The sequence below is a fragment of the Platalea leucorodia genome (assembly GCF_965183815.1).
Source record: "Platalea leucorodia genome assembly, chromosome: 14".
Classification (NCBI taxonomy): Eukaryota; Metazoa; Chordata; class Aves; order Pelecaniformes; family Threskiornithidae; genus Platalea; species Platalea leucorodia.
The window spans coordinates 9,922,298-9,950,137 of NC_138836.1; the positions used below are offsets into that span (position 1 = coordinate 9,922,298).

Here is a 27,840-nt window from a genome sequence, read left to right on the forward strand (position 1 = left end):
AGGAAAGGGCACGAGGAAAACGGAATCCACAGATCAGTTTATGTCCCTGGAGGCTGCTTCAGACGATACGCGACGGCCTGCTGCAGCTTTCAGATGGGGGTTTCCTGTTCGGTTTCAAAAAGCAAAAACTAGAAACCTTCCCAAAGGGGAATTCAGAGCCTCAAAAGCCATTTTTGTCTCACTGTGGGTTCTGATCACCAGGTTTCTTTGCTAGATAATGCTATGCTGTTATCACAGAACTAAACAGGTCGTCCTTTGACCTCAGGGTTTGGCACAATTTTTCCATACATTCTGCAAATTGTCTAGACTGTAACATCTCAAAAATTTGGGCTTGTACTGACTTTCCAGACTGTTTCATTTTCCATACATAATACCTTTACGGTTAAGCTGCAAACAAGAAGCGTTGCGTTGCAATTTTGTGTGTTTGGGGCAGAAGAGGACGTTATTGAGACAAGGGAAACACGTGTCAACGCGACACCCTCACTAATTTCTAAGGTCAATCTTGCGTTCACAGAAAGTGCCTCGCTGGCCTGTACAGGTTCCTTTCCTCGGCTCCGCGTGGGCCTGCCGGTGCTCTTGTGCTGTTGTCAGCACAGACCTGCCAGCGGGTCGCGGCGCCTGGGAGAGCAGGAGAGGCTTTGCTGCACGAGAGAGGTCAAATCGCAGGGCTCTCATCAACTGTGAGAAATAAGGGCGGGAATTTAATTTGCTAAGCAGTTTCACGCCGGCTATAAAATCTTTTACCGTTTTCGTTATGTACAAGAAGCACCAACACAGATGAGAAACTCCTAATGCAGCTCTCGGCACCACCAAAACCGGCAGGCTTGGGGGTTCGCCGGCGCTCGGGAGCCACTTCAGCTCCCTGCTTCCATTCTGTCCCCTTCAGGGGTGACAACCAGCTCTGTTCCCGCCCTCCACTCCTCTTCCCGTTCAGCTGCCGTTATTTCCCTGGCAAAACCTCCCTGCCTGCCAGATCCCTAGCCGGGACAACCGCAGGCCGGGATGCCAGGCCGTGCCGGGGCGCCTACCCAGCTGCTCCTGCGGACAGGGCCACGAAGGCCTTCCCGCTGGGCTCCTCTTCCGCAGACCTCCCTCCTTCCCACCCCGAGGGGTCAGAAACAAAACCAGAAGAGGCAAGGGGCGAGCCCCAAGGTTCCCAGCGCTGCCTCGGAACACCCGCCAGGAACTGGTACGCATCGGAGGAGGGGATTGTGTTGGGGCCCTTTCTCTTGGCAAGACTAGCCTGGCTCCTTGTTAATTTAACTCTGCTTATTGTCCGTTCACAAGGAATTGCTTTTAACGCCCCAGGTCTTTTGCTACAGTATTTAATCTCAACGGCACCGCGATCCCCCGAGGAGCAGCTGTGAGATGTGCTCTGTCCTGTCTCGTCAGGCCGCGCGGGGTCGGAGCCCTAGCGCGTCGCTACGAGAGCCTGGCTGCTGGCGGCCCAGCAGAGCGGCCCCGTGCAGCACCTCCCGCGGGACCGAGCCTCGCTTCCCCCTGCACCGGGCTACAGGTCCGAGACGTGAAAACAGAAAAGGGGAGAAAGGGGGAAAGGGGAGGGGAGGCAGGTAACTACACAACTGAATCGCCAGGCATCCCAAAGACAACGCTGTAATTTGCTCTTGCGTCATACTCTGTTGGAACAAATGGAATTTCTTCAGACACATGGTTCGTGAATCTATTTAAGAAGTCTGTGAGGGAAACAATCAAAAACCACAAGTGTAAAAAATCCAAGTATAATGCTATACAACAGCTGAAAGGTAGTTTGCATAGATTATTTCTCTGAAACTAATGAACGGTCTTTTAGCGTACAGGCTAGCACAATTTTTAAAGCTTTTTAGATCTTTGTACATTCTATAAAGTGTGTGCTATAGGATTTATGGTTAAACCATGGTACGTTTGATCATGTAATGGATCTTGGGCCCTCCATTTCCTAATGCAAGGAGAGGGTGTGTCTATAAATGCCTGTAACACACAGAGAATATATAAAGCGGTGTATATGTGTGTGCATATATATATTTATATATGTACGTATCAATCTCCATACATCAAACATGCAAAATACCCAGCAGAGTAGAACAGAGACAGCTTGCCTGCTTACTAGACAATGAGCAATGCAGAGTTAAACCTATTTTCTTCCTCCTCCTATACAAAGATAAGTTTGCTTTTTTAAAATTTCTAAATAAACTATCTTGTAGCTATTTGGAGCCTAGAAGATCTCAGCAGAACTAAAAATCTTCAAGGGATGCAGCTATGTTTAAAATCACAGTCTCTGGCTTTTCTTTTTCTCCAGTCCTTCAGTACCTTGCAGCAAGCCTTCAGCCGTACCTGCTGCTCCGGCAGCCAGTCCCCGAGGCGGTGGGAAGGCACGGTGCGAAGGACGGGACAGATCTTGTGCTTGTTAACACCGAATCCCATCCAAACAAACACCTGGGGTAGACAACGTGAAATCATTCTCTGAAAAGAAATAAAAACGGTCCCCTAACCAAGCAATCAAACGTCACAATGAAAATCCAAAGCGCAGGCGGGTACGCCCCTTTGTTACCTCCCAAAGCAAAGCCTCGGTTCGGCAGGCCATCGGGAACGGAGGGCTGCCAGGAGACCGCAGGCTCTCCCACGCTGCGGCGGCGCGTGCTGCCTCGTGCACGCGCGCCCGTCTCTCTGCCGCGCGCGTCTTCAGGACCACGGGAGTACGCCTCCGTTTTGTGCGAGCGAGATGGCTCTTTGTTTCTTGTGAATGCACTTTAATGTAATGTGTACCTTTATTCTTAGAATTTTTTTTACGCTTTTCTAGTAAACTGTTGCAAATGTAGTGAATAAATATTTATTTGGTTGTCAAAAGCTGCGAGTGTGAGAAAATACGCTTAGAAAAAATAACTTTAACACCCAGATTTGGAAATTGGGCTTCATTTGCACCTGCTCAAATAGCTACACAGAAGTAGAGAAGAAAATAAGAGGTGACACCGAGCTGACAGGCAGCCGGGATTTAACGTGGGCAAGGGGACTGCTTTTGCCATGACTCATAGTTCGGCCAATTCCAAAATGGAAATGGGCTCCTGCTGTAAATGATCCTGAAGACTATTTTAAAGCATCAGCTAATTTAAAATAGCTATTAATTTTGTGGTGCTCCGCGTAGAAATTATTGTCCTCTGAAGAGTGCTCCAGGTTTTGTTTGCAGGTGAAGTTTTACAAACTGCTATGACTTATAAAGCCCTAAATATTTTGAGTACTGACCTGCCCGCAAGCTGTCCTTATCGCCACGTGATGCTCTTTAGAACCTGAAAGCTCCTAAGAAAACACAGTTTAAGAATACATTTATGGTGGGCTTTTTTGGATCCTCTGGTACCCCAGCTAAGGCTGGCTCCTCGAGGTACAATCTCAAGGCTACACCCAAGCGAGTCACAATTACAGGCTCTTCGATGTAACGAGCGCTACGTGTTGCTGCCTAGCAGCTCACACCTCTTTGTGCCTGAGTATCTCTGCCTTTGGACAGAGACATCTCTCCAAGCTCAGCTTCAAAAGTTTCTCTGTATATTTACAGAGAAAAGATCGTAGGTCTAGTTTACATAAACCCCCATGTTTGAATAAACACGATTACCTTTTTTATGCTAGTTGAGTTAAATGGGTAAGACTCGAGGTGTAATCAGACGCTTTGCTACCCCGCTGGCCAGATCGAGCCCTGTGCCCGTATAGGAATGAATGTTCCTGGGCGGACCGGAATGACCGAATTTATTCGCATGCAATCAGCACATCCTGGTGACAGAGACCCAGAGTTTTTCTTTGAGCCTGGAAGAAAGGAGCCAGGCCATTCGCTGCGGCGGAAAACGGGCACGACCGGAGTTGCAGAGCTCTTGTTCCCTGCTGCTGGCCCTGCTGAAGGGAGGCGAGCCACCGATATTTGAAGAGTAAGCAACTTGGACCATAGCAGAGGCACTGCGTATGAGAAGCAACGGCTTTGGCGTATGTTATTTTAGCAGCCTTCTCAATGTTTCTGCACTAGAGCTCATCTCTGTGCCAGTAGGAAAAAGGCGCATCTACTGCATAAGCTGGGGCTCTTAAAAGTGCCTTGCTAGTGACAGTCTGCGAGATCAGCAGCCCTGCGTTTGAGCAAGTACGGAAAGTCAGAGGCAGACAGAGTAAAACGCTACTTACCTCCAGCTACACGCTGCTTGTTCCTCGGCTGCTCTCAATACCTGCTTCAGCATCTCAGCCGCATTCCAGCTGGCCACTCTCCTCACTATCCCTAGTGAACGCTTCGCAGCAGTAAGAAATGAGTACGGCTCTTGCTCTTCCGACTTCATCTACTGCTGTTTCAGCAGTTTAAAGCCTTTCACTGGAAAACTCTGAACCCAACAAAGAAGCGTCTCTAGATTTTAGTATTTACAATTCTTCAGTATCAAAAGACTTTTCAGTCTTGCTGAAAAATGTGGTGTAAGATCCAGCGGCTGACAATGTCAGGCAAACTTAAAGTACAGTTTCTCAGCAGTGAGAGCAGAGAAGCGTTTGCTGGTTGGGGTCTTTTAAGAAGAACAACCTGTGCACGACGGCAGAATCCTGCGGATGGCTGGTTCAGCCTTGCCTTAAGGACTATGGAAATACCAGCAGCGCTGCATTGCCTCGGTGCCTGTAACGCCTGCAGCTCTGAACCAAGCTGAGGACTGTAATTAAACTGTTTTGGCTGGTACGAGATCAGGACTAGACATTTTCTTCCTAGCGCATAATGTACCGAATGCATTCCTGTCTTGTTCCACATCCCACCCCACCCCAAGCGTCCCGGGTTGGTCACAGCAGACGAGGGCTTAATGCTTTAGGGTGACAGACGCCATTTCCCCTTTTTCCGCATTCCTGCTTGTCCATTACACTCGTATTTCTCAGACCTAGATCTTATCTATGCCTTTTGAGCTGAGAGTTTTCCCAACATGAGATTAACCAAGAACACTATCTTAACAAAAGATTTTTTGTAGACTGCATATTTTTGTAGATTGTGTATAAACAGATCTCATCTAATTTTCTGTTGTCCCTCTGCCTGCAGCACGCAATGGTTTCATCGAAAGAACCAAAGCATACTAGTCTTAAAAGATTAAGCAGGAAAAAACACACCAAGGTCTGAGAAAAAGTGATAAAGCGTTAACTCCCGTGCAAATATTTGCTGATAAAGTTAGCAGGATTTTGCTGTGAAAGAGATCTGACTGAAGATCAGGCCTGTGAGCGCTCTCCTGGTGCAAAACTACTGAATGATGCAAATAGTCCTTCAATTCGGGGTCATACAATCACGTAAATGTAGACATGTGTGTGTAATGCCAAGAATTGTCACCTGAACGGACCGGAGGGAAGTGTACGGTTTTAATCACAAAGTGCTGCATTCTTTAACGGCAAACCCTCTTCAGTATTGACCTGTCTCATCCAGTGAATTTTAGAAGCTACTTTGCTGTAGGATTAAGTTCACGGTGGATTACACTTCCTCACAACTGGATTAAATCTAGATTTCTGACCAGATGGCTCAGCACTATTAAAAAAAACCCCGCAGCGTTGTTTGTTTTCACTTAGTATTTTGTACACATGAAGTGCTGCCTTTGTAAAGCAAAAGCTAAAAAGGTATTTCTTTTGTTCTTTACTTCATTCTTTTACAAAGAGAAACTAAATATTCTTGAAATGCACATGTACGCTCTAGCCAACGATCTACTTACAAAGCTGTAAATTCATTGTAAAGATTCTGGTCGGGAAATTCAATTTCTGCAAGCGTTGCCTTGGGCAGGTTTTATGGAGCAGCTGCCACTTGGAGGTCGGCAAGGTGGGGAGACGAAGAGAACACACAGTTGTGCTTGTGATGTTTTTGCCCACCGGAGAACGAAGGATGAGATGCCTCCGAGTTCTACGTGCCTTCCTCCAAGGGAGATGTTAAGTACTTTCATGAAGTTAACGTGGAATATACGGACTCCTTAAATGCTTTTAGTTAATATCTCAAAGCGTAGGATTTATTTTCAATTGTTCTCAAGGTACTTGCACCACAAAGAGTTCAGGGACTCTGTAACCATCAAGATCACGTAACAGAGCAGCAGAGGTGGCATTTTCCACGTAAAAACACATAGCCAGTTAAATGACAACTGTGAGGATAAATTAAATATCCTGCCAACTTTTAAAGGCCTGCTAATCAGAAACAGAGAGGGTTCTTGAGGGTGCATTTGCCCTCAGATTATGAGCAGACTTTTGAGAATTGCACAGCAAACCCCAGGACTTTTATTATACAGGGCACTGTGGGGAGAGGTCAGTATTTTTCTTGCTTTTATCCCAGCTCCCATAACCCATCGAGTCTCAATAGCAATTCTCCTCCCATACGTCCTATCAATACAATGTATTACTTGACACGAGCAAGCATTTGGACAAAAAGACTCCTGGCAAAGAAGCAATATCCGAACAAAACCGTTTACCTTTACAGAGACAAAAGCCATGCTTTCTGTCAGCAAAGCAATGAACGCCTTCTCTTTCTTCCTCTATACCCTAACTGCTGCATCCTGACCTTGGCTACCAAAAGCCTTCGGGGAAAGTTTTAGTACCATGAAAACGTCTTCAAATGTTTGCAACCGAAAATGCTCTTTGTAGGTACAGAAACCCCTTCAAAAAAAAGAAGAAAGAAAGAAGTTACACCAAGTAAAGAGTAAGGATTCATTGTAAGTAAGTTACACCAAAGAAGAATAGAAGTTATTATGAATGTATTTACACAGCTGTTAAGGTACACAAATACAGTGGTAGTACAAATGAAGTGCTCTGAGATACTGGTTTCCAATACACAGGTTTATACAGACAGTCTAACTATTTTCCGCATGATGGAATTTAACTATTATGAAGGACAAAAATTGCCCACGAGTGAGTACAATTCTAGAAGTCTGCAGTCAACTTTTACGTATAGTACAGCAATCTAATGTTCCAGATACAGAGCGAATAAAGAGGCTGCCTTTGTGAGTCCCTCTCGCAGTACATTAGTAACCACAGATATTTACAAGGAAAGCACAGTGAAGGGTGAGACTCTTCAAATGGTAGTGCACATGCCTAAAATACTGAAGGTTCGAGTAACTGAGGAAATAATTCTCTTATGCAAACTTATCCATGGATCAAACTCTTAAGCTTTTCCACCTACTCTCCCCAAACCCAGGTTTCCCCAGTCAGAGCCAGAGTACACATAAGCAAGTAGCTAATGTTCGGAAAACATCCGAAGAGCAGTGACTAATACTTAATACGTGGACTTCTGAGAGGGGCAAAAAACAACTTGTAAACACCGAAACAATAAAAATTACTCTTCATAAAACTTTGAGGGCCGATAGGCCTTTAAAAGAATTTGTTTTCAAGCAGGGAAGAATTTCTCAAAATACCTCACTGTTCAAACGAAATCTCTGTATGCGCTTTCGTTTCCAAGGTGGGACTTCCCATTCCTTCAGTCACACGAGTATAAACAGTACTTCTGATACTGCTCCAAGCACTGTGAGGGCAGAATACCGCCGTTTGTTTTAGGAGACCGCTCACAGTAACAAACAATATGAAGAATCTCCCATATTTCATAACCAACAGGTGCTAACAACACCTGCAACAGTTTAGGGCAACCTAAGCGTGTTGAGTCATTCGTTCCTAGCTAATGATTCTGGGCGTACTCCGGTTGAATACAGTTAAGAATTAAATATGGTATGCACCTGAACTGTCAAAATTCCCAGGATTTCACAGCAATAATAGGTTGGTTTCTTTGTTTGTTTGTTTCAAAGAATTCCTTTTTTGAGTCTTGGCATGAAACAGAAAGCCTGAATCTATTTGTTTATTTAAACACGTAAATGCTGAATGAAACGTGCAAATTCACTGAAGACTCAGTAGCAACGTGTATTTTCCACTTGCAATACCCTCCAAGCTAACCAGCCTCAGAGTGCAGGAAACAAAGTCTGACCAATAAAAACAACGCTTGAAACTATCCATTTACCCAAACTAAGCAGAGAGATAGGACAAGCCTTCAAATACTAAACCCCTCAAATGCCACTCTTTCACTTTGTCCTTCATATTCTTTACAAAAAAAGAAATCCGTGATCACCATCTCTACTATACTTAGACTCTCCTGCAGGGTATTTAGTTCTCCTCTTTTATAAAAAAGAACGAGCATTAAAAATTCCTTTGTGTTACGGAAAGTTAAATGTTAAGTGTGAATGAAGACAGCAAACAGCAAAGTAAAATTCTAACAGTTTTAAAAATTACATGAGAAAACCGTCTCAGTCAGAATGGGACCATACAAATAAGTAAACAGTTTAAATAAAGTCAGATTGTTTTGATTCATTTACATGTTCCCTGCCAGACTAATTTTTTTAAACAAGAAATTTCAAGTCATTGCCTTTAGTTTAGTTTATATTCTACATTTTTAAATCAGACAAAAGCAAGAGTTCTTTACAGAGAATTAAGCCAATAATTTTAGCAAAATGATACAAAAAACTTTCTTAAACCAAGTAAAAGATTTATAGTTACAGTAGAATAATAAAAAGGGGGTAAAGTCTGCCGCCTGTGGAGGGAAAACTGAAATGGCCATCCGATGACAGGCGGTCAACTCTGTAAACCATCTTTCTTTTCCAGCCCTGTTACCACAGGGTTCTCTTAAGGTCATTGGGTTTCTGGCAAAAGCGTCCTGTAACGGCAGCTGCTGGAGTCTGTCCATGTTCCTCCAAGTGCCTTTTAAGTCACGTGGAGAACTCCAATTGTAACGTTTCCGCTCTAGTTTAGGGTATTTTTGCTAGTAAAGCCATTGGTAACATAGGAGATCAGCCATGCATTATCTGCCCTCCACGGCAACATAATTTTCATCGGTGCACAGCAGACTGGAGAACACTGGTAGTTACCCGAGCAGGAATCTACCAAAGCCAAAAAACAAGACAACATCAGCACATATCCTTCCAGTTAACATACGAGTGGCTCGTGATGTACTTTTAAATAATTCGTTGCCAGAAGTAAGCGTGTGAATTTAAACTCCAATGAGCCATACAATGTTTCGCACCCACCTGTAGCTACACGAAGTTCCCTGTATTTTCCTCCTTTATTAGAAGTTAACATGGAAAATTCACCTTTCCAGCCAGAGGGGATGTTTTGAAGAAAAGTAAACAGAGCATAAACATGCACAGAAGAAAGAACAATCCAGATGAAAACACTACCGAGGTGTAGAAATAAGACTCAGTGAATAATTAAGTTTGGAAAAAAAAAAAAATCCCAATAAGAGGGTAAAAAAAATTTAATGATTTTCAATGGCTTTTCATTTTTCATGGGACACTTCATTAATTTCCACAGCTTGACCTATATCGGTAACAGTGTAACATTATTTCAGTAACACTTTCACTGTGAAAAGCAATGACACATCACTGCAATTTAAGAAGTGAGAAACGTCCACGTAGCTGAATCAGTATTCAGTATTAATTTCAGTTGTAAACAGCTACAAATAGTGAGGCATACAGTAAAGGCCAACCAACGCAGACACAACTCCGAGCAGACCAGAATCTGCATGTCTCCCGCACACAAGCTTTCCGATGCAAAGCTTTAGGTTTGCCTTTTGTTAAATTTGGGGTTTTATTTTTGAATTTTTGACTAAGGTCTGATAATTGAATTTTAAAGTGTTGTCATTTACAGTTGGATCTTTTTTAATGTTACAAACTGTTTACGAAGCAGCTTGTGCACAGTCAGCCAAGCACACAAAGCAGGAGGAGAAAACAGGAGAGGAACAGCAGGATTCTTCACCAACTAGAGATACAGGATTAGTGCAAGCTTAGGCTTTATAGAGAAAGTGAGGCAGCAGACGGAGTTATACAACAGAATTTACTAAGGAACAGAAAAATCTCACAGCCTTTTTTTAGTAAGAAGCAAAGCAAAGAAGCTCCTGAAATACTTAAGAAAGCATCCTTCAGCCATCAAGGTTCAGATTCCAACTGAAACTTATTTCCCTGACGAAGCCTGTTATGGCCAAAAGCAGAACAGACTCAAAAGCCAAAAGCTGCGCACAGAAAGGCAGAAACTTCTACTGCACTGAACAGTGGAAAGGAGTTCGAAAAACCCAAATCCAAGTCTGTCCACCTCCGAGATGCTCATGTTCAAACTACTCTCATTAGTGCGTGAACATTTTTTAAATATAGACCTGAATAGATCTGAGTATTTTTAAAATGACAGCTCATAAGGAATGGAGAAGAATATAAACCAGTGAAAAATGGATACGGCTGTAGTAGAACATTCCATTCACGACAAGACAGAGCCTCATTTGAGTAATACAGTCAATTGAGTCTTCATACAAGTATTTTGGTTTTACGATTCTGAAGCAGATTTGGTTTTGAATGGATGACACACTGCTGCATGAACATCCCTGGAAAGACATGTAATTCTCAAACAGCTAAAATTTAGACTTAGTTATTTTATTTTATTGGTGATGATTGAACGATTTTAGGGACTTTTTAAGTCACTATTTTTGTCAATTCTGCTTAAGAGTTCAAGTGGAACAGCAGCAGTAATTCAACTTTTGGAAGGACATTTACTTTTAAGTTAGAGAAAAACCAATGCTCCATCAAGTATCTGACCGGAAGGCACAGGTACAACTATGAGATAATGTGAGAGGAAGAAGCAAAGTTGGATGTTTCCAGAGATTTTTTTTTTCCCCACCCCATCCAAAGCTTTGGTGTCTAATGAGAAGCACTCACCCAGTGCTGCCTTCCAACGAAAGGAGACGAGCAGCTACTTGCCATGGTGTTCGAAAGGAATGCTATTCTGAGGTAGGGGAAAAGACAGCAATTTGTAACAGTTCCACTGCCCCGATATATAAAGATGTCTAACAAATATCCAACCTAAACTGCCAGTGGCAAATATATCTTTCGAGGAGCTCTGATTTCAGACTTCTATAAGACATTTCTATCATATTAAGAGATACGTAAAAGGAACAAATCATTATTCCTCAAAGAAAGCTGACAGGGTCGGAAGAACAATGCAGAGGATGATGCCTATTAAGATGGATATATGGAGAAAGATTTGCTCATGAGGAGATGGAAAATGCAGAGGCATTGGAAGTATGTTGCTTTTTCCCCAGTGAAGCAGCACAACACTTAAGTTGTTCAATGACGGTGTTGGCTACAGTCTTCTAAAAACTTCTTCTGTCAAAAAGACTTAATCAAATATTTCTTTGTGCAGCATTCCAATCTTTTCTTCCAACTACAGACAGAATACCTCTATTACCAGTAGGAATTACGCACAGCTTTGACTGTTGGGTGCTGAACATGCTACGTTCAGGAAAAAAAATTAAACTTACTGTATACCATGAGCCGTCGGACCGAACCTTCTGTGGAAGGAAATGAAGGCTACTCACCCATACCTAGACTCTCGAGATGATCACTGCTTTCGGGATGCAGCCTGTGCAATGTGGACCGACAGCACTGATTCAAAGTAGTGTTTACTAGAGTACTCATGACCTCCTTTACTACCTCCTTTACTACGTTTCTTAACGTTTAAAGACTGACTACGTAAAGGAGACTTAGTGAACAACTCATAAAGCTTAAGAGCAGAAGGATCTTTTAACAGCTGGTAGGATTTTCTGTCCATCACAGATCACAACTTTTCATTGCACAGGGAACTGTAATTTAGGCTTGCTTTAGACCTGAATACGCCACCTAGAAATGAATCCAGTTTTGATGTAAATGCAAAGGGGACAGATGATCTACTTCTAGAAGTTGTTTCAGTGGTTAACTGCCTTCACTTAGACCACTGTTTCACTTTTCTTTAAATGTGAATGGTTTTGATTTTAAGCAATAGATTCTTCACATACGTTTTCTGCACGTATGTCAGTTCCTGTTAAAATCATGGTCTCTAAAATACTACACCAACTAACTCAAGATGATCTCTTACCTTTCAGACAAACTGAAAGACACTGATTTGAAATTCTCGCATTGTATTGCTCAATTTTTATCGCTCTTCTTTGTGTTACTTAGTTTTCCAACAATTTAAGATACTGAGAACTGAACTAAGCGTAACATTCCAGCATCTGTCTCATTAATGACATGAAATAACATCTCCATTTCTGTTCATTTCTGTATCGTACATAGATTCAAGGATGAAATTATGCCCTTTCACGATGACACAACACTAACCTCTCCAACGTTACACCTAAAGCCTCCGCAGTCGTTGCTTACCACAGATATAGTTCCCACATACAAGACGATGGGCTCCACTCCCTCATCCTAACCAGGTTTTGGAGTACTGCAGTAATACACGTTTTACTTGAATAGGCTTTACCTGACTGCTCGACTCTCACTAATGTTTATCGCTGTCAAATGTCTCACAACTTGCAGGTTTTTAGCTGTTGCATTCACTTCCATATAATCCAGAAAAGTACTGAATAATGTGTGCCATAGAATTTACGTAATTTCCTTAGAAACACTTAAGTTTCATAGGCATGCTAGTCGTTACTCCAATAAACATTCGTTACTTCGTGTTACAAAGTGCTAGTCTTTCTAAGGAGAATTATTTAGGTACTATGTGGACAATACCTTGGAGGCGGGGAATATACGTGACACCTGGTTTGCTGTCCTTACCAATTACCATTTTTCCATGAGTGTTAAATTTCTCTGAGAAGACCTATTTTCCATAAGAGAATTTTGGTTTGTATTATCTACATTCCCAGCCTTAGTTTTCAGTTTCTGTCTGAACTGATCACAACTCATTTGGAAAAAAGAAAGATAAAAACATGGAGTCATCTTCAAGAACTCTAAATAGAGGTAAGTAGCTTTCATTATTTCTTTGAGTAACCTCTGCACATTTCCATTGCCCAGAGTTTAGCAAGCAGCAGCCCTTCCTCTAGATGATGAGAGGTGGAGATTACAAGTGCAGCATTGCCTTACCAAACCAAGGCATCCAAATAAATAAAATAACAAAACTAATACATCAAGTTATAAATAACAACTCTAACAAATGTAGTTCTTAACGTAAGACATCTGTAGATCTGCAGAGCAAACTTTAAAAGCTGCTTACTACCAGGAGTATGGTCTAAGCATTTCCTGAAAAGGAACAGTGGTAGCATATTTACTTAAGACTTACACAAAGGAAACTAACACACTTGGAATGGGCATGGACAAACAATTCTTTACTGTTCTCCTGATAAGAACCGGTACAGATGATTATCTATACTCTTACACCTAGCCAATCAAAATTCTCCTTCATAACCTTGCCATGCGAGTTGGATACTTTAGGTTTTCCTAAGAACAAGATATAAAGAAAACGGGAAACCCATGGCTTTAATTGGTAACCTGGTTAACATCCAAGGATAAATTCTGATTATGGATAGAACTACTTTAATGTTACGAAGATAGTAAGAGCGTAAGCTATGAAAACTTGCAACTTGAGCCATCTTGCCTGCTAATGGAGTAAGTAAGGACTGGAGAAATGAAAAGTGAATTTTCTCTAACAAGCTCAAGGGGAAGTGTTGTAAGGTAAAGTCTAAGTAAATCTCTCTTGCCTTCCAAATGCGAGAGGCCAATGGGAAGCTGTTTAAATTATACTACAGTCGCACACTGTTATTCAGTCACCATGAGTGGAGACCAGCAGTGGTTCACTGCCTTGATAAGAACTAAATGAAGATAACAGATGATGAATGATTAATTCCAACAAACTCAGAGAAGGTCCCGACTAGGCCGCTATTGGCATTGTAAAGAAGTCAACCGAGTGATCCCGTACTTGGAGCAGTGTTAAAAAGGGCAGGTATGGAAATGTGCCATTAAGCCAGACTGTACTGTTGGCCAAGTGCACAAATTATACATCTGGATATTCAAAGATTACTCAAAAAACCCCACAGTCCTACACAATCTCAAAATATTCTCATTTTACAAGTCAGGCAGAACCAAAACGTATCTGCAAACCCAGCTGGATTACTCGTACCTTACAATGTTTAGAACAGTGTCACACGCACAGAGCTGTATGTCAGTAATAGAGCAAAAAAATTAAAGATATACTCTCATAGGCAAGTAACATCACTGCACTTATTTCTGTTACTCCCATTAATTATTTATCTGACTGGTAACAGAGACAAAGCATCTGAGATTTGCTCAGAATGCCAGAGACAAACCCTGGGCACGCACACTTTACCAGGAAACCATCTTTACGTTTGAGTAAATGTTGGGGGGAACCCGGCGTCACAGCCGCACAGAACAGCCGAGCGCAGAAGGGACCCCTGGAGACCATCTAGTCCCATCCCACTGCCCAAAGCGCAGTCAGCTAGAGCAGGCTCTTCAGGACAATGTCCAACTGTGTTCCGAGTAATTCAGAAGAGGGAGACTCCACAACCTCTTAGGTTCAGGAGTTCCACAGGTTCCACAACCTGTTCCAGCCCTTGCCCACCCTCGTAGTAAAAAAGTTTTTTCTTAGGTCTAAATGGAATTTTTTATATTTCAATTTGTGCCCACTGTCCATTGCCCATTCACTGGATATTGCTGAGAAGAGTCTGGCCGGACCTTCTTTACATCCTTCTATCAGGTATTTATGCATATTTACAAGATCCATAACTATGTGCCGTTCTACCCTCTTTGTTTTCATACTGTTTACAAACTTCAGCCATAAAATATTTCAACGTGAGAATTTCTGGTGGCAAGAATTGTAGTTCAGTGAACAATTTAAGCTGGCAAAAATTGCCACCAAAGCCAACACAGAAAACCTCACTTGTCTCCTTTTCTCATCCAGGCATTTCTGCTCCTGAACTGTTCATCCCTTGTGCAAGCACAAATATTTGTGCAGCTACATGGTGAAACAATTCATTCAGCTGAAAACCAACCCCAAAAATCCCACTTCACTTTTGTTACAGCAGAATTGTTTCTCCAATCCAGCACCTTCAGTCTTCATTAGAGATACCCACCTGGCCTCCATCTAAAAGAGCGTTCCCTCTAGCAGTAAGATTTTATATATAAGAACACGTACTATCCAAAATAATTAATTCTGCCAATTAAATGATGAAGCCAAAAGGAATTGAGTTAATTTTTATCAATATGCTCCGTCAACAAGGAATAAAATGAGTCCACGGCAAAAATTATGCAGTTAGAACTCCAGCACATCATTGTGGCGTGATGGAAAAACCCCTAGGCGACTGCACCAGGCCTCGTAACAGACTGCTCTCCCAGCAACGTTGTAGTATGCCTACAGTACAGGCGATTCCCCATTCCGCAGGCGAGACTGAAGGTAAGCTGTACAAAGCCAGGCCACACACTACTTAGGACAAGTCTGTGTGAATATCCTGAAAAAGGAATGTTTCAGCTATAGCATAAAGAGTTAAAAATATATTTAAACATTGTTTGTCAGTCTTAAAAAGAAGCATTCCTAAAATCTCTTTGCTAAGTCACCGCGACCAATGAGGATGATTTCCATGCTGACTATGGCTATGAATCACTGTATCATTCATCCTCCTGCCATCCTCTTCAAATGAGCCTCCTGCAACCTACCCATCATCCACGTACGTGGCTTCTTATCTGCTCTGAATTACAGTACCGCAGTACAACATTTCTTCACTTTTGCACTTTTCTGTTCTTCACCAACAATTTCTTGTCTATTCTGCACTAATATTCTCTGCTCTGTTCATTTGGAAACATGACTCTCAATTGCCTCTAATTTACTCTGCTGCCTCACTGATAACAGATATAAGAAATTCAATGAGCAAAGGAGCTAAACGCCATAATTGTAGGTAAAAATGCTGTATCTCTATGATTTTGCATCATCTCATACACCAATGACTCTGTACTACTTTGAGTATTTTATGCTTACTGCTGCCAAGGTAAAAAAATAAAGCATTTTTCTTTGCAGTATTCTACAGCCACACCACAAACATTCAGTTAAAATGTCAAGTATTTATACAAGTCAACATCATCTGCAAAATCAGTATGAAATCACATCAATTAGCTGGTATGTTCTCTTGGCAAATTAACTTTATCGAATCACCCTCGTTTTTCCATTACACAGAAATCTTTTTTACCTGCGAAGTTGACATGCGAGAGGTATCTTGTCGGCCTGTTAAGTCAGACGACGAGATATTGACTGGGGCACCACGATGCAATCTCATACTCACTTTCCTTTCTCGTTCCATACCAGATACTGGCCGAGGAGAGGTGTTGGCTGTTAGAAAAACTGCATTAGATTCTCATAACAAGAAATGGGACTATAACATGGCCACTGGAAAAATTACACTCTCGCTGTTTGCATATAAAACAGTGTCAAATGAGAAATCAAGGCCTTTGTTTTACATTCACAGAAATCTAGGTAGCAATTGGCAGGTAATGAGTATATACAATTACCTTCCATCTACTCAAAAGCAAGGGGGAGAAAAAACAAACAAAAAACCCAAACCCTGACCAGAGACAAATACCACTCGGCTATCCTAATTCTAATTTCAAATTTCCAATGACCAGGAACAAACTGCAAATTAGAGTAGTCTACAAGGTGCATCTATCCAGGTGTTTGCTTACTCACCAGCATGTGAAGTTGGGGTAAGAGGAGTAGGAGGAGCTACATCTTGCGTCCCTCTCAGCCTGCCAGAAGCAGTGGAGGGCAATCCACGCACAGCTGGATTTCGTGTATGTCTCAATCTTTCCTCTCGTTCTCGCCTTTCACGTTCAGCATCTTCAGCCGCTCTGCTTGCACCCTACGGGTCAAGACTAGTGAACAACTTGGTGGATTATTGAGCTTACAACTATATATTTGCAGAAAAATACTGAAAACAAAGAACTGGACAAACCGTGAACGGAAGTTTGCTAGGGCATTAATTATTTTGGTAAAATTTCTCAAGAACTGCCATAAATTTTGTTCATACAACTGCTGGGACAGTCTTCAAAATGCTATTGTACACACATACTGTTACGGCAGCTGGACACCTCCTCAACAGTTGCAAATGACCTGGCTGAAGATCAAGGTGGGAGAAAATAATAATTCCGCAGCCTAGCCCGGTGACTGCCCTGAAGGAAGTACCTCAGAAGCCTTACACATTTAAAACCCTGTAACTTCAACTTAGTTGTCATTCAACCCCCATCTTATGGCTCCTGTATCTCCTGCCTTTCCTCATTTCCTGACCTTGTTTTCTAGACAGTAGAGCTTCCAGGAGGAAAAAGGCAAGGCAATCTTACAGTATCAGTATCAGTTAAGATACTCAAAACTGACAATGTTGTAAAAAAAAAAACAAACCATTTAAAAAAAAAAGTTTTAGAAAGCTATATCAGCTACTCACAAATTTCAGCATGTTCCAGTCAAACACATAGTCATACGAGAACCCTTGTCGGTGGAAAAGGTTTCTGAATAATTGCCTTAGATAGGAATAGTCCGGTTTGTCATCAAAGCGCAAAGAACGGCAGAAATTCAAGTATGTGGCAAATTCAGCTGTAATAAAAGAAAGCCTGTTTTTTTCCTTCAGCTTCACAATTGCTTTTTATAACTCTGACTCACAAAAAAACCCCAACCACCCCAAACCCAACAAATAGGGAATCTCCTAAACATAAGAAAAAGAATAATGACCTAATACTAGAAATCTACTGAAGGTAACACTATAGCCCATCTATCAAGTCAATCCGAAAAGGAAATTATTTATTTGTCTATCACAGAGTAGGCAAAGATCTCATTTGTTAACAGCAGAGAGGACCCAATATTAGAGTTCTTTAACCAACAGTTGGCAGGGGGACGACAGGTTTAAAACTACCGTTGAGCAAAGAAAAGAGATTCTTTTGCCTTTCTTTGCTTTGAATATATTTAAATGCAATTTCTTGCAGGACACAGAATAGCATCTCTTTGTTGTTAAGTCACGTAAAGATTCATGTCTGCCAGCTCACAAAATATGCAAAAACTAGGGGACCCATATAAATTTCCCATGTAAGTCACGCTACAATTTTAGATTTGCAATAGTCTGAACACCCGTTTTTATATGGCACATGAAATATTAGTTACACAGCAAAAAAAGAATATTGTTGTGAATCCAATGCACCAGAGACAATAGCAGTATCAAAATACCAGCTTTTGAGTTCAAGTCTTTCCGGCTGAAATAATACATTAATAATTTACATTAAGAAAGAAATTCTAACAAACAGCACAAGAAAAGTTGATTAGTCTTCCCTGCTTGCTAAGCCCAGAGAGAAAACTTAGTTAATAAATGTAAAGGAACATGTATGAAGTGACATTTGAAACAGATCGAAGACAATAAGTGTTCATACAACCATAACAAAAACTATAGTTCTCGTTATCGTACCTAGGTGTCGAAGTGTGGAAAGAACAGACAGAACTCTTCATGAAAGATCACCAATATTCTCTGATGGCAGCTAATGCTAACAAGCTTTAAAACAGATTTAAGTATCATTTTGCGGGGCTCAAAAATGCCTAGTTATTACTGTGGTGTAAATACCAAATTGAGGAACAGAACAGCTTTGAGGCGTGATGCTAGGATATAGGAGGGTTTCTTACGCCTCTCACAGATGCTGACCATCAACAGGCCAAACTAGATGAACCTGGAATGACAATTCCCAAGGGAAAAAACTGCAATAGGTAAGAGGTGCATCTGACTACACAATCTGATTCATCCAAGAAACAGTACCTACACATACAAAAAAATGGGTAGTTTCTCAAAAAGCTTAGAGTCATCCAGCCAGCATCGACACATGTACACACAATATAGTGCAAATCAGACGAACCAAGCTACTCTTCAACCCGAGGGCACTGCAATGATTGTTTACTAATAGTTAAGACAAGGGATAATTAGAAATGGTCTACGATCACAGAGGTCCCAGTCTTGAAAGCACAGTATCTTTATCACGGACGTGCCCAATCATGGCAGGGGTGGGGGCGGGGAGAAAAAAAGAGAGAGAGAGAGAAGTAAAAAAGATGGGTAGAATTCAGTGTAAAGAAAAAAGAAATACCACTACAACGTGAACATGTAGGCCTAGTGCCACAAAAGAGTAACTTACAAGGATATCCTTTACACAAAACCTCAATGGGTGTAGACATTTTCTTTTCACTGATACGTTCGTATTTCTGCCTCTTTGTTGCTGCTTTCAGTCCCTGCCAGGGGAGGGAGCCCAGGTTAAAATACATCAGTACATAGCCCAAGGACTCCAAGTCATCTCTGCGAGATTGCTCTACAACAGCATAAAAAAGTGGACTCATTAGGTTTCATCTTCTACTGGAAAAACAAAAGACTGTGCAACAAGACTGTCATAACACCCTTAGAAAAACAAGAGATAGCTGAGAATTACTATGCCCATGATAAACTCATCCAGTACAAGAAAAAGCCTATCACCCTTGCAGTTATTAAAAAATGTGCTAATTCCTGAGAATGACAAACTGACCAAATCCCACCCAATCAAGAGATATGAGGCCAAGCATGCTGCACCGCTAGTGCCAGAAATAGGGACTGTCTTCTATGCCTCCATAAAGCAACATCTACTTGCACTAAAATTATGTGCATCAACACTTCTGAAGTTTCTATTTATTGCTTTCCCCAGCTCACCAATTCCAAGATGAGTGTTGATGGATGCATAACGGGCAGTTCCTGTTAAGTTTTTATTTTCACGATATGGAATATGTTGGTGAGTTCGAGCATCTCGATACTTCTTTGCTAATCCAAAGTCTATTATGTAGACAAGATTGCCTTTCTTCCCCAGGCCCATTAAGAAGTTATCTGGCTTCACGTCTCGGTGGATGAAGTTCTTAGAGTGAATATATTCAATTCGACTAATCTAAATACAGAGGGAAAAAGAAATCGTCGAGACACTGGTCATACATCTTTTTTCTTATAAAAACACTAGCAACACTGTCTTAATGATAAAAGAGGTAAAGAAACTTTTTATTGTAAAATGTAAGGGCATTAAAGAGAACATCATTTAGAAGACAACAGATAAACCTTCTCTCCAGCTCTTTCCCTGTGTCTATTTTACATTTGTTTCCGAAAACTTCCTTGGGGGGATTTCTTTGTCTTTGAGCAGCGCAACACCTGGTTTGCAAACAGCACAGGTCCAGTTTTTAAAAACCAAATTAAGACTTTGCAATCGCTTTTGATGCGACACTTTATATTTACGGAAACAAACCTATTTTTTAGTCTTTTCTCTAATGATACAGCCCATTCAACTCTAAATTACAGAAATAAAACATAGCTGGTCATGATCTCTCAAGGAATTTTAATATCCCAACATACTGCACCATCAAGATGGACAAAGCAGTTTCCTACCATTTGGTCAGCAAGTAACAGGACTGTCTTGAGACTAAATTTCCTTGAACAAAAATTGAAGAGATCTTCAAGACTCGGTCCCAACAGCTCCATCACCATTACGTTGTAGTCCCCTTCAGCTCCACACCACTTAATGGTGGGAATACCCACTAGAAAAAAGGAAACAGTTTATTCAGTATAACAATTTGATTTATACAGTTCATACACACAAATCTTCAAGGCTCTTAAGGTGAATTCTAAGAGGGTCACGACTGTGAATGTTTGTATTTACAGTGAAGCTTAATATTTTATGCTACTTTCAGCCATTCCGAAATGAAAAGTTTGATAATTTCACAGCAGAACCGATATAAAATTATAGCAACAGAGGTCTAAAAATAGCATTTTTCCTCTTCCCCAGAAACCTCCCAGTCTTTGTGCTTAGCTCGTAACCTGAAAGTATTTAGTGGTTTTGCTGGATTTGAACCCTAAGCATTTTACAAGTATTAATACTTATGTAGTCTCCAAGATGGCAATAAGGAGCAAATTGGAAGTCTGAAAATAAAGACACTGACAAACCACTAAATATTGTTACTGAAGAATGCCTTAGAAATTAACTTCTTTGTTTCAAAGCCTACAAGATCACCATAAAATATCTCTCTCTTCCATTTCAATTTGCAATGAATTTTCACCCTTGCTTCATACTCGTCTTTCCTCCAGTTCCACTGTACTTGCTGTTTGGTGAATCTCTACCAAAGTAGCATTGTTTATGAGATGCGTTACACATTCAGCTTGAGAGCGCTAAAATTAGCCCCGCTTTATGGAGAAACACAGGAAAGTTATTCCACACAAAACTGTAGAATTGCTCGAATATTTTGAATTAAACCTGTACGTAGACAGCCTTATTCAGAATTTCAAATGCCTTTACTTTGAGCTAGTCTTATCCATTTTGGAAGCGAAACGGTACAATTCACCCGTTTTAAACTCTTACCTTTACTTGATATGCATTATTTTTCCCCGAATTCCCTTCACAGAGAAACCCTTTTTCGGATGGAAACTAACCTTCTGCCACCTGCCTCCGCAGCATCCATCCTCAGAGGGAACCCACCATCACGGCCTTAGTAAGCCCATAAAGGAAGCATTTTAGTCTATGAAGGCCATTCAGGTTACACACGGGCGGCAACTGAATGAGGCAGGAATTAAAAAGTAACTAAATGCAAATACACGTTATCATCCATTTCTAGATGTACAATTACTGTATTTTGCACGTGAGATACAGTGTGGAATGTGGTCTTTATGCAAAGTATAGCCTCATTCAGGAAGAATTCAAGGGACTATGAAACAAAAGCAAAACTTACCTACACCAAGTTTATGTCCCAGAACTACATGGGTATCTTACCTTTGCAGAATTCCAAAATATATGAGTGAGTTACCCTAGCAGAGTACCACGCACTAGCTACAAAGTTGCTTCACTCCTGTTCTCTACTACTAATGCCATTTTGTCTTAGAATTACCACAGCAAGGAAATATTTTTAACTCAGAAGAAAGAATATTAACATATATAACAAAAATTAACCTGAATTTACTAAGTTTAGAATTGTGCTACCATAATAAGCAAGTCAGGCTAAAGGCTTCAGAACAGTGGTTACCATCTTTCACTGAGAAACAGAAGTCAATCAGTCTACTGCCAGACGGGACCAAACTTTGTTGCACATTGCTCAAGGTTTTCACATTTTAATATTCTGGGATCACGAGCAACACTGGAGGATCTTAGTGGTTATCATGAAGTTTGGGAGCCATGGATTTGGAACTGCTACTCTACATCACTCGCAGGAGAGCTGAGATACTGCTCTTCGTCTGCCCTGCCACCTTTCCCACCTTCTCCTTATATGTCAAAAGAGATCTTAACCATTAAATACTTCCAAGTGGCAGATACATCAAAGACATAAAACCAGTTAAATCTCTGAAGAAGGAAAATAATTTGCTTGCCTCCGCCCTGCATCATTTTGTAGATTTTACTCTCGATGTGGAGTTGAGGATGTTTGGTTTTCACACATTCCAACTTAATTGCAACCTCCTCTCCGGCAGCAATATCAGTTCCTAAAAGCAGAAGAATTTAAAACATTGGTCAAAATATTTTTTAAGATGCGTTGCCTTTGTCAAGACTGAAACAAAACAAATATTGACAAACTACTCAATGGCAAACATCCAGAGATTAAGTACTTCCAGCCACGATTACCTAAAAATTCTTCTGAAGTCTTACAGATTCTCTCCAACAGACTAGTAGTTTAAGAGACAACTATTAGACACTGTAGCACAGGAAGCCAAAACTGCTGCTATCCCGTTCCAAAAAAAAAGAAGAGTGCATCTTCTGAGGAGTGTCTTTCCACTTCCAGTTTGTGGTGGAAGTGCTCAGAATGAATGTTTACAGGTGTGGCATGTATCCCTGCCGACCTAAGAAATGCTAGGAATTCAGATCACCGCCTCCTATGCCTTGGAAACAGAGATGACAACTCCCCTAAAGCTCAACATACTCCAGATGTATTCTGACACCTTATAATTTTATCCCGTTGGGACGCAGGTGATCTAGAATCAGGAATTTGTCCTCTCAGAAAACTTTTTAAAAATCTCATTAAACTCTTGTTTCAGGAATCAAGTGACTGAAAAACTGGCTTACCTGTTCACTTCCAAAGTTTAAACGAAAAGGAAAAACTGACATTCTTAAAAAGAAACACTGAGTCAAGAAAATACATACAGCCAAGCAACTTAGGAACCACAGGAAAACAGGAATTGGCAAAAGGAGATGTGTGACACTTTTTAGTCATATCGCTGAGTCTCTCTACTTTCAGAATTTGGCTTTCTCTTTTCTGCATTACCTCATGGTTTAGGGTCAAGTGAAGTACATCACCTGCTGTTTGTTCTGATCCCCACTCTTAAAAGCTGAACTTGAGCTTTGCTAGTTTTTGTTTGGAAAGAAACAGTAAACAATCATTTTGTACTCTCTCCATGATGTTCAGGATTTCATAGGCTTCTACCCTACCTCACTTTCCCTTAACTCTTTTCAGAGTTCAAAAACTGTCGTTCTTTGTATCAAAGTCATTTTTAATTACCCCTCATTATTCCCCATTTCACTTATCTGTACATTTTCCAGTTCCATAATGCCCTTTTTGAAAGTCACACAAACGAATTAAAACAGAGATGCACAATTATAGGTTTTTTCTGCTTCCCTATTTTTTCCCACATGCTTTTCTTTGACCATTACAGAGTACTGAGCTAACGTATTCACCTACCTATTGTAACTGCAAAATCTCGTTTCTGAGATTAAGGAGCTACTTCAGTGCTTCAGAGCCTTTTGTCTACAAAGTAAGGCTAACCAAGGCTAACAAACACCCCACACCTCAAAATGGGCACGACTCTTCACTTCGCAAGGAACTGATGGTGCATGGAATTATCTACGAGTTCACGCAAGGCTATGCTTTTTTTTTTAGGTTAATAAAATGTCGTTTTGTGTGTGGGCACACATGAGTATTAAGGTGGTGTTGCTGGTACAGTGAGCTGATCTGAGTGAACACCAGGGTCAACATTTATTAGGCATTTCACAATGCACCTTAAGAAAACAAACCATCTGAAGCTCACTCTAGGTACAATAAGCACAACCCAAAGTGAAGAATAGAAGACACAAAGAAAAATAAGGCTGTACATATGTCTGTCTCGTATGACTCCTTTGTAACTGGCATAACAGGTGGAAGGATCCCCGCTTGCTACTTCGGTCACAGCGCAGTAGCAGCAACTGGAAACTCTTCAACCTGTAATCTAAGGTTTTCACATTTTATGAATATATTATTTTGGTGGACTTTAAATGAGTTACGGTGCACATCAATCCAGAAGTGTGAAAGGACAGATCAGCAATACAAGGAGGAAGGCATTATCTTCTGATCTAATACTGACCTTCCCACCCCAAACAAATAAAAATCTCGATTTTGAACCACAGAACTCTGGATCTTTCTTGCTTATCCCTACATTCACTACCTGTTCTCCCCAATCCCATAGTAGCCAAGATCAGGGAGAGTGTGGACCAAAGACAATATTATCTGATGGGTGATCAGCAACAGATGTGGTTGTTTTAGGGTTTTGGTTTGTTTGGTCTTTTCTTTAAACTTTTCTGATCCAAAACAGACACAAATTGCTGTCCAAGTATACTGAAAGACACATCTCTTCTGTGTTTGATTAGGGCAAAAACTGCACGGGAGGATCAAGACCTATATTATTGGTACCAAATTCTGCTCAACACAGTATTAAACCGTTATGTGACAGACCACGGCCTTGACCTAGTAGGCCATTCCTTAGGATAGCTGCTCTTCCCAAGAAGTCTCTGTCATCTAAGACAGCCAAGATACTTAGCCTGGACTCTGCTTCTGCATAAACCCTCTCCTTCAAGACAAGAGATTTCGTATTAAAATAATGAAATTAAAATATTTGAGTCCAGGAAAACTGATGAGAGGGGGACAAAAATACAAATCATTCTTCCAAGCAATCCAGTGCTCATCCCCAAGTAGGGACTTTTGTGCCCACTTAAACCCTGGGACAAAATTTCTAAAATAACTCTGTAACCACCAAAAGCTTAGCTTCCTTTAAGGAAAACATAATAATATTTGAGAAGTAGCAAGAAGCAGTATTATGAGAAGAATGGATAATTCAGAAGTAGTAACGAGCAGTATAATGAGAAGTCACCATTTGTAAGTGAAAAAGAAAGTCTAGAGTTATGAAAGTATTTTCTTTTCAACTGCAAAATTCCAATTTACTTGGAATTGCAAAATCCTCTACCATAAGGAAAGCCTTGGAAATTATTTTCATTAATTTGCAACCCAAAACTCATTCTTAAGAAAAATATAAATGTAATGCAAAAATAATGAAAACACAGCAACTGCAATGCCTTCGTGACTCATATCTATTTAACCTCATGGACTGAGCAACAAAACAAATGCTTGCTCTGATCTACAGCCCCCCTCGCTCCTTGTCCCTCTGTTATAATTTTATAGAATATCTGGGAATCCATTTCTTTCATATCTTCCTCTGGAGGGTAACTTCCAAAGATGCAGGTACATGAAATTCCTAAATTTTATTTTCTTTAAGTTGCCCACACTATTTACAATAGTGCCTTACCTTTCAAAATCCTGTCCCACAGACCCTGCCATTCTAAGCGAGCAAAGCTGAGGCCATTCCAAATTCCAGAAGACATATTTTGAGGTATGAGGGAGAATAGGAAAGAATATGAAAGAACTATGATAGTAACAACAGAGTCGTCGGCTCCATATTCCAAAGAACTGATTGAAAGAAAGAAAGAAAGCAGGTCCCTCCCCTCTACTCTGGAATGTCTTCAACACCCTTGTAGCTGCATTAAAAAAAATACAGGGGGACTGGAAACAGACAAAAATAATAAAATCTTCCTTTTCAAAGCATAAAACCGAGCTGGAAAGCTACATCAAGATAATCTACAAATTCGCTAAGGGCTATCAGAAGGCATGTGTACTTAAAAAAAATTCATGACTTCTGAAAGAATTTTAGAAGTTATTTTAAGGCACTTATGTCCTACTGTACCATCTGAACAACCAAGTAAAAACTTGTTTTTAAAAAAAAAAAAAAAACAACATTATCTCAAAAAGCATAGATTTTGAACGCCTCTGTTTTACCAGATAATGGTAGGCAAACCAAATGGGCTTCTACAAAAGGCTTCAGTTCTTGAGAGACAGCAATTTCCCCTGGAAAAAGAAACCCATGCCATTAGCTGGATCTTCCAGCCATGTAATTCTCTGCTAGTTACCGGCTCAGGCATGACATTTGCAGCAAGCCCTAGAAGTAAATCCACGCTGGCTAGTTCGAGATAAAAAGAAGAGGTCAAAAACTGAGGATGAGGAATTCTTGTGCAAAATGCAGCATGGCAGCAGTACTAATACACAGAGAACTAGTATTTCCTGTGCAACTTTATGGGTGTGGGCTGTACGCATAAAGATAGAAGTGACGAATAAAAAAATGTTTATTTTACTTGCACTTTAAATTTATCCTATAATACAAACTGATTTACCTGAGCAGTAGTCAAATGCTAAAGTAGGAGTTTCTCAAATCATCTAGGATTTTTCAGATTTTAACTGCTGTCTTAATCTCCACCCAAAATCCCAATGGTAGCTAACGAGGATTTTTGCACAAGCGTTACCACCATCTTTCTCACAATAGTCTTCAATCTTTTATGCAAGCATTGCAGAGAGAAAGAATCATGTTCTCTGCCTCTAGACAACCACATGCCTTCAGCTAGAAACATGGATTTTTCACCAGGCATATGATCTATATTACGGATAACCAGTATTTATAATCTGTAAACAAGCACCCTTAGCTAACAAATTATTTTGGAATGCCAGCTGTGAGCTGCAACATGAAGCACTGCTGTCTAGGAAAAAAAAAAAAAACACCTCTCATACTGCATACACTGCCAAACATACCACATACGTTAGCTAGTGACGTTGTTTTTACCCTCCAGACGTATGCAGCTAGCGTACCTCAGCCCCTGCAAGTTCCACCTTCCCCCCTTTTTGACTTGCTTTTCCAAGTTACCACAATTTTCAAATGCTGAGTACTTGTTTCTATGTGGCAGGATATAAAATTTATATTTCTCTGGATTTAACCCATTTCTTATGGTTTGAGAATTTGCATAATATATTGAGTATTTTGAGAATACTTGCTTTTAAAACTTGTACCCACCACTGCTTGTCACAATCATAAGCAGTGAGCCATTATGATAGAGAGCTACATAAACGGACAGGCAAAGACAATGCCAATCCTGCAAACTTTGCAATTGCATAGAAATCATGGTAGCAGAATAAGATATACGCAATAAGGCATTAAGGCAACATTCAAGCAACAGGATAGCCAAACTATGATGATTCTTTGAAGGATCTGAGGGTTTTTTAACTGCAACCTAGTCATCCGTAGTTGTGTAATTTTTTTTTAGGCCTCACAGGAGAACCAAACATCCCTACGACAGCAATTTTTCCTAGTCCACTGCAGTGATATTTAACCCCGATGCACATGTTTCTTTCCCAAAACATTTTTCTGAACGTGGTGGGTTGGTTTTCTTTTCCAAATGAGGGGATGTATACCTTTATCCCCCCTTTACAGAGGAGAAGATTAACGGTGCCCAAGGTCACAAGACAACAATGGGAAGAGGCAGCTAAACAAGGCAGAATTCCCGATTTCCGCACTGTCCAAATTAGGACATGATGTCAACGAAATATGAGATCGCTGCTGCCGTGCCCCTAGCAAGGTACTTCACATCCCAGGGCCTTTCTTGGCCAGCGGCGCAGCCTGAGCGCCGGCCGGGGTGAAACGAGGTCCCGGGGGTCGCCCCCGGCCCAAGGCCGCCGGGGGCCGGGAGCGGGCACGGCAGCGAGCGGCGCCCACCGCGGCCCAGCCCCCGCCGCCCCCCACAGACCCGCCAGGCCCCTCCCCGGCGAGCCGCCCTCCTTACCCAGGTAGATGTCCCCGAAGGAGCCGCTCCCGATCTTCCGGCCCAGCCGGTACCGGTTCCCAACCCTCAGCTCCATGGCGGCAGCTGAGTTCCTCCGCGACCCGGTTGTGTTGCTCTGCCGGCTCGC

At 41.2% G+C, this 27,840-nt stretch overlaps 1 protein-coding gene across 6 annotated transcripts; it reads right to left on the reverse strand.

Annotated features, from left to right (window-relative positions):
* Window positions 1–6,652: 6,652 nt before the first annotated feature.
* Window positions 6,653–27,840, reverse strand: CSNK1D (casein kinase 1 delta). 6 transcript variants are annotated; one of them, XM_082326710.1, is made up of 10 exons: window positions 27,714–27,840; window positions 22,184–22,294; window positions 20,219–20,367; window positions 19,502–19,730; window positions 18,960–19,130; window positions 17,240–17,388; window positions 16,489–16,660; window positions 15,995–16,134; window positions 10,698–10,764; window positions 6,653–8,876 (listed from the first exon to the last, which is right to left on the reverse strand). In XM_082326710.1, exons 1-9 carry the CDS (start codon window positions 27,787–27,789, stop codon window positions 10,732–10,734), a joined length of 1,230 nt encoding a protein of 409 aa, XP_082182836.1. In that variant the 5' UTR covers window positions 27,790–27,840; the 3' UTR covers window positions 6,653–8,876; window positions 10,698–10,731. The 6 variants fall into 6 exon arrangements, with proteins under 6 accessions (XP_082182836.1, XP_082182835.1, XP_082182840.1 ...); XM_082326712.1 differs by lacking the exon at window positions 6,653–8,876 and adding an exon at window positions 8,891–9,086; XM_082326711.1 differs by lacking the exon at window positions 6,653–8,876 and adding an exon at window positions 8,891–10,366.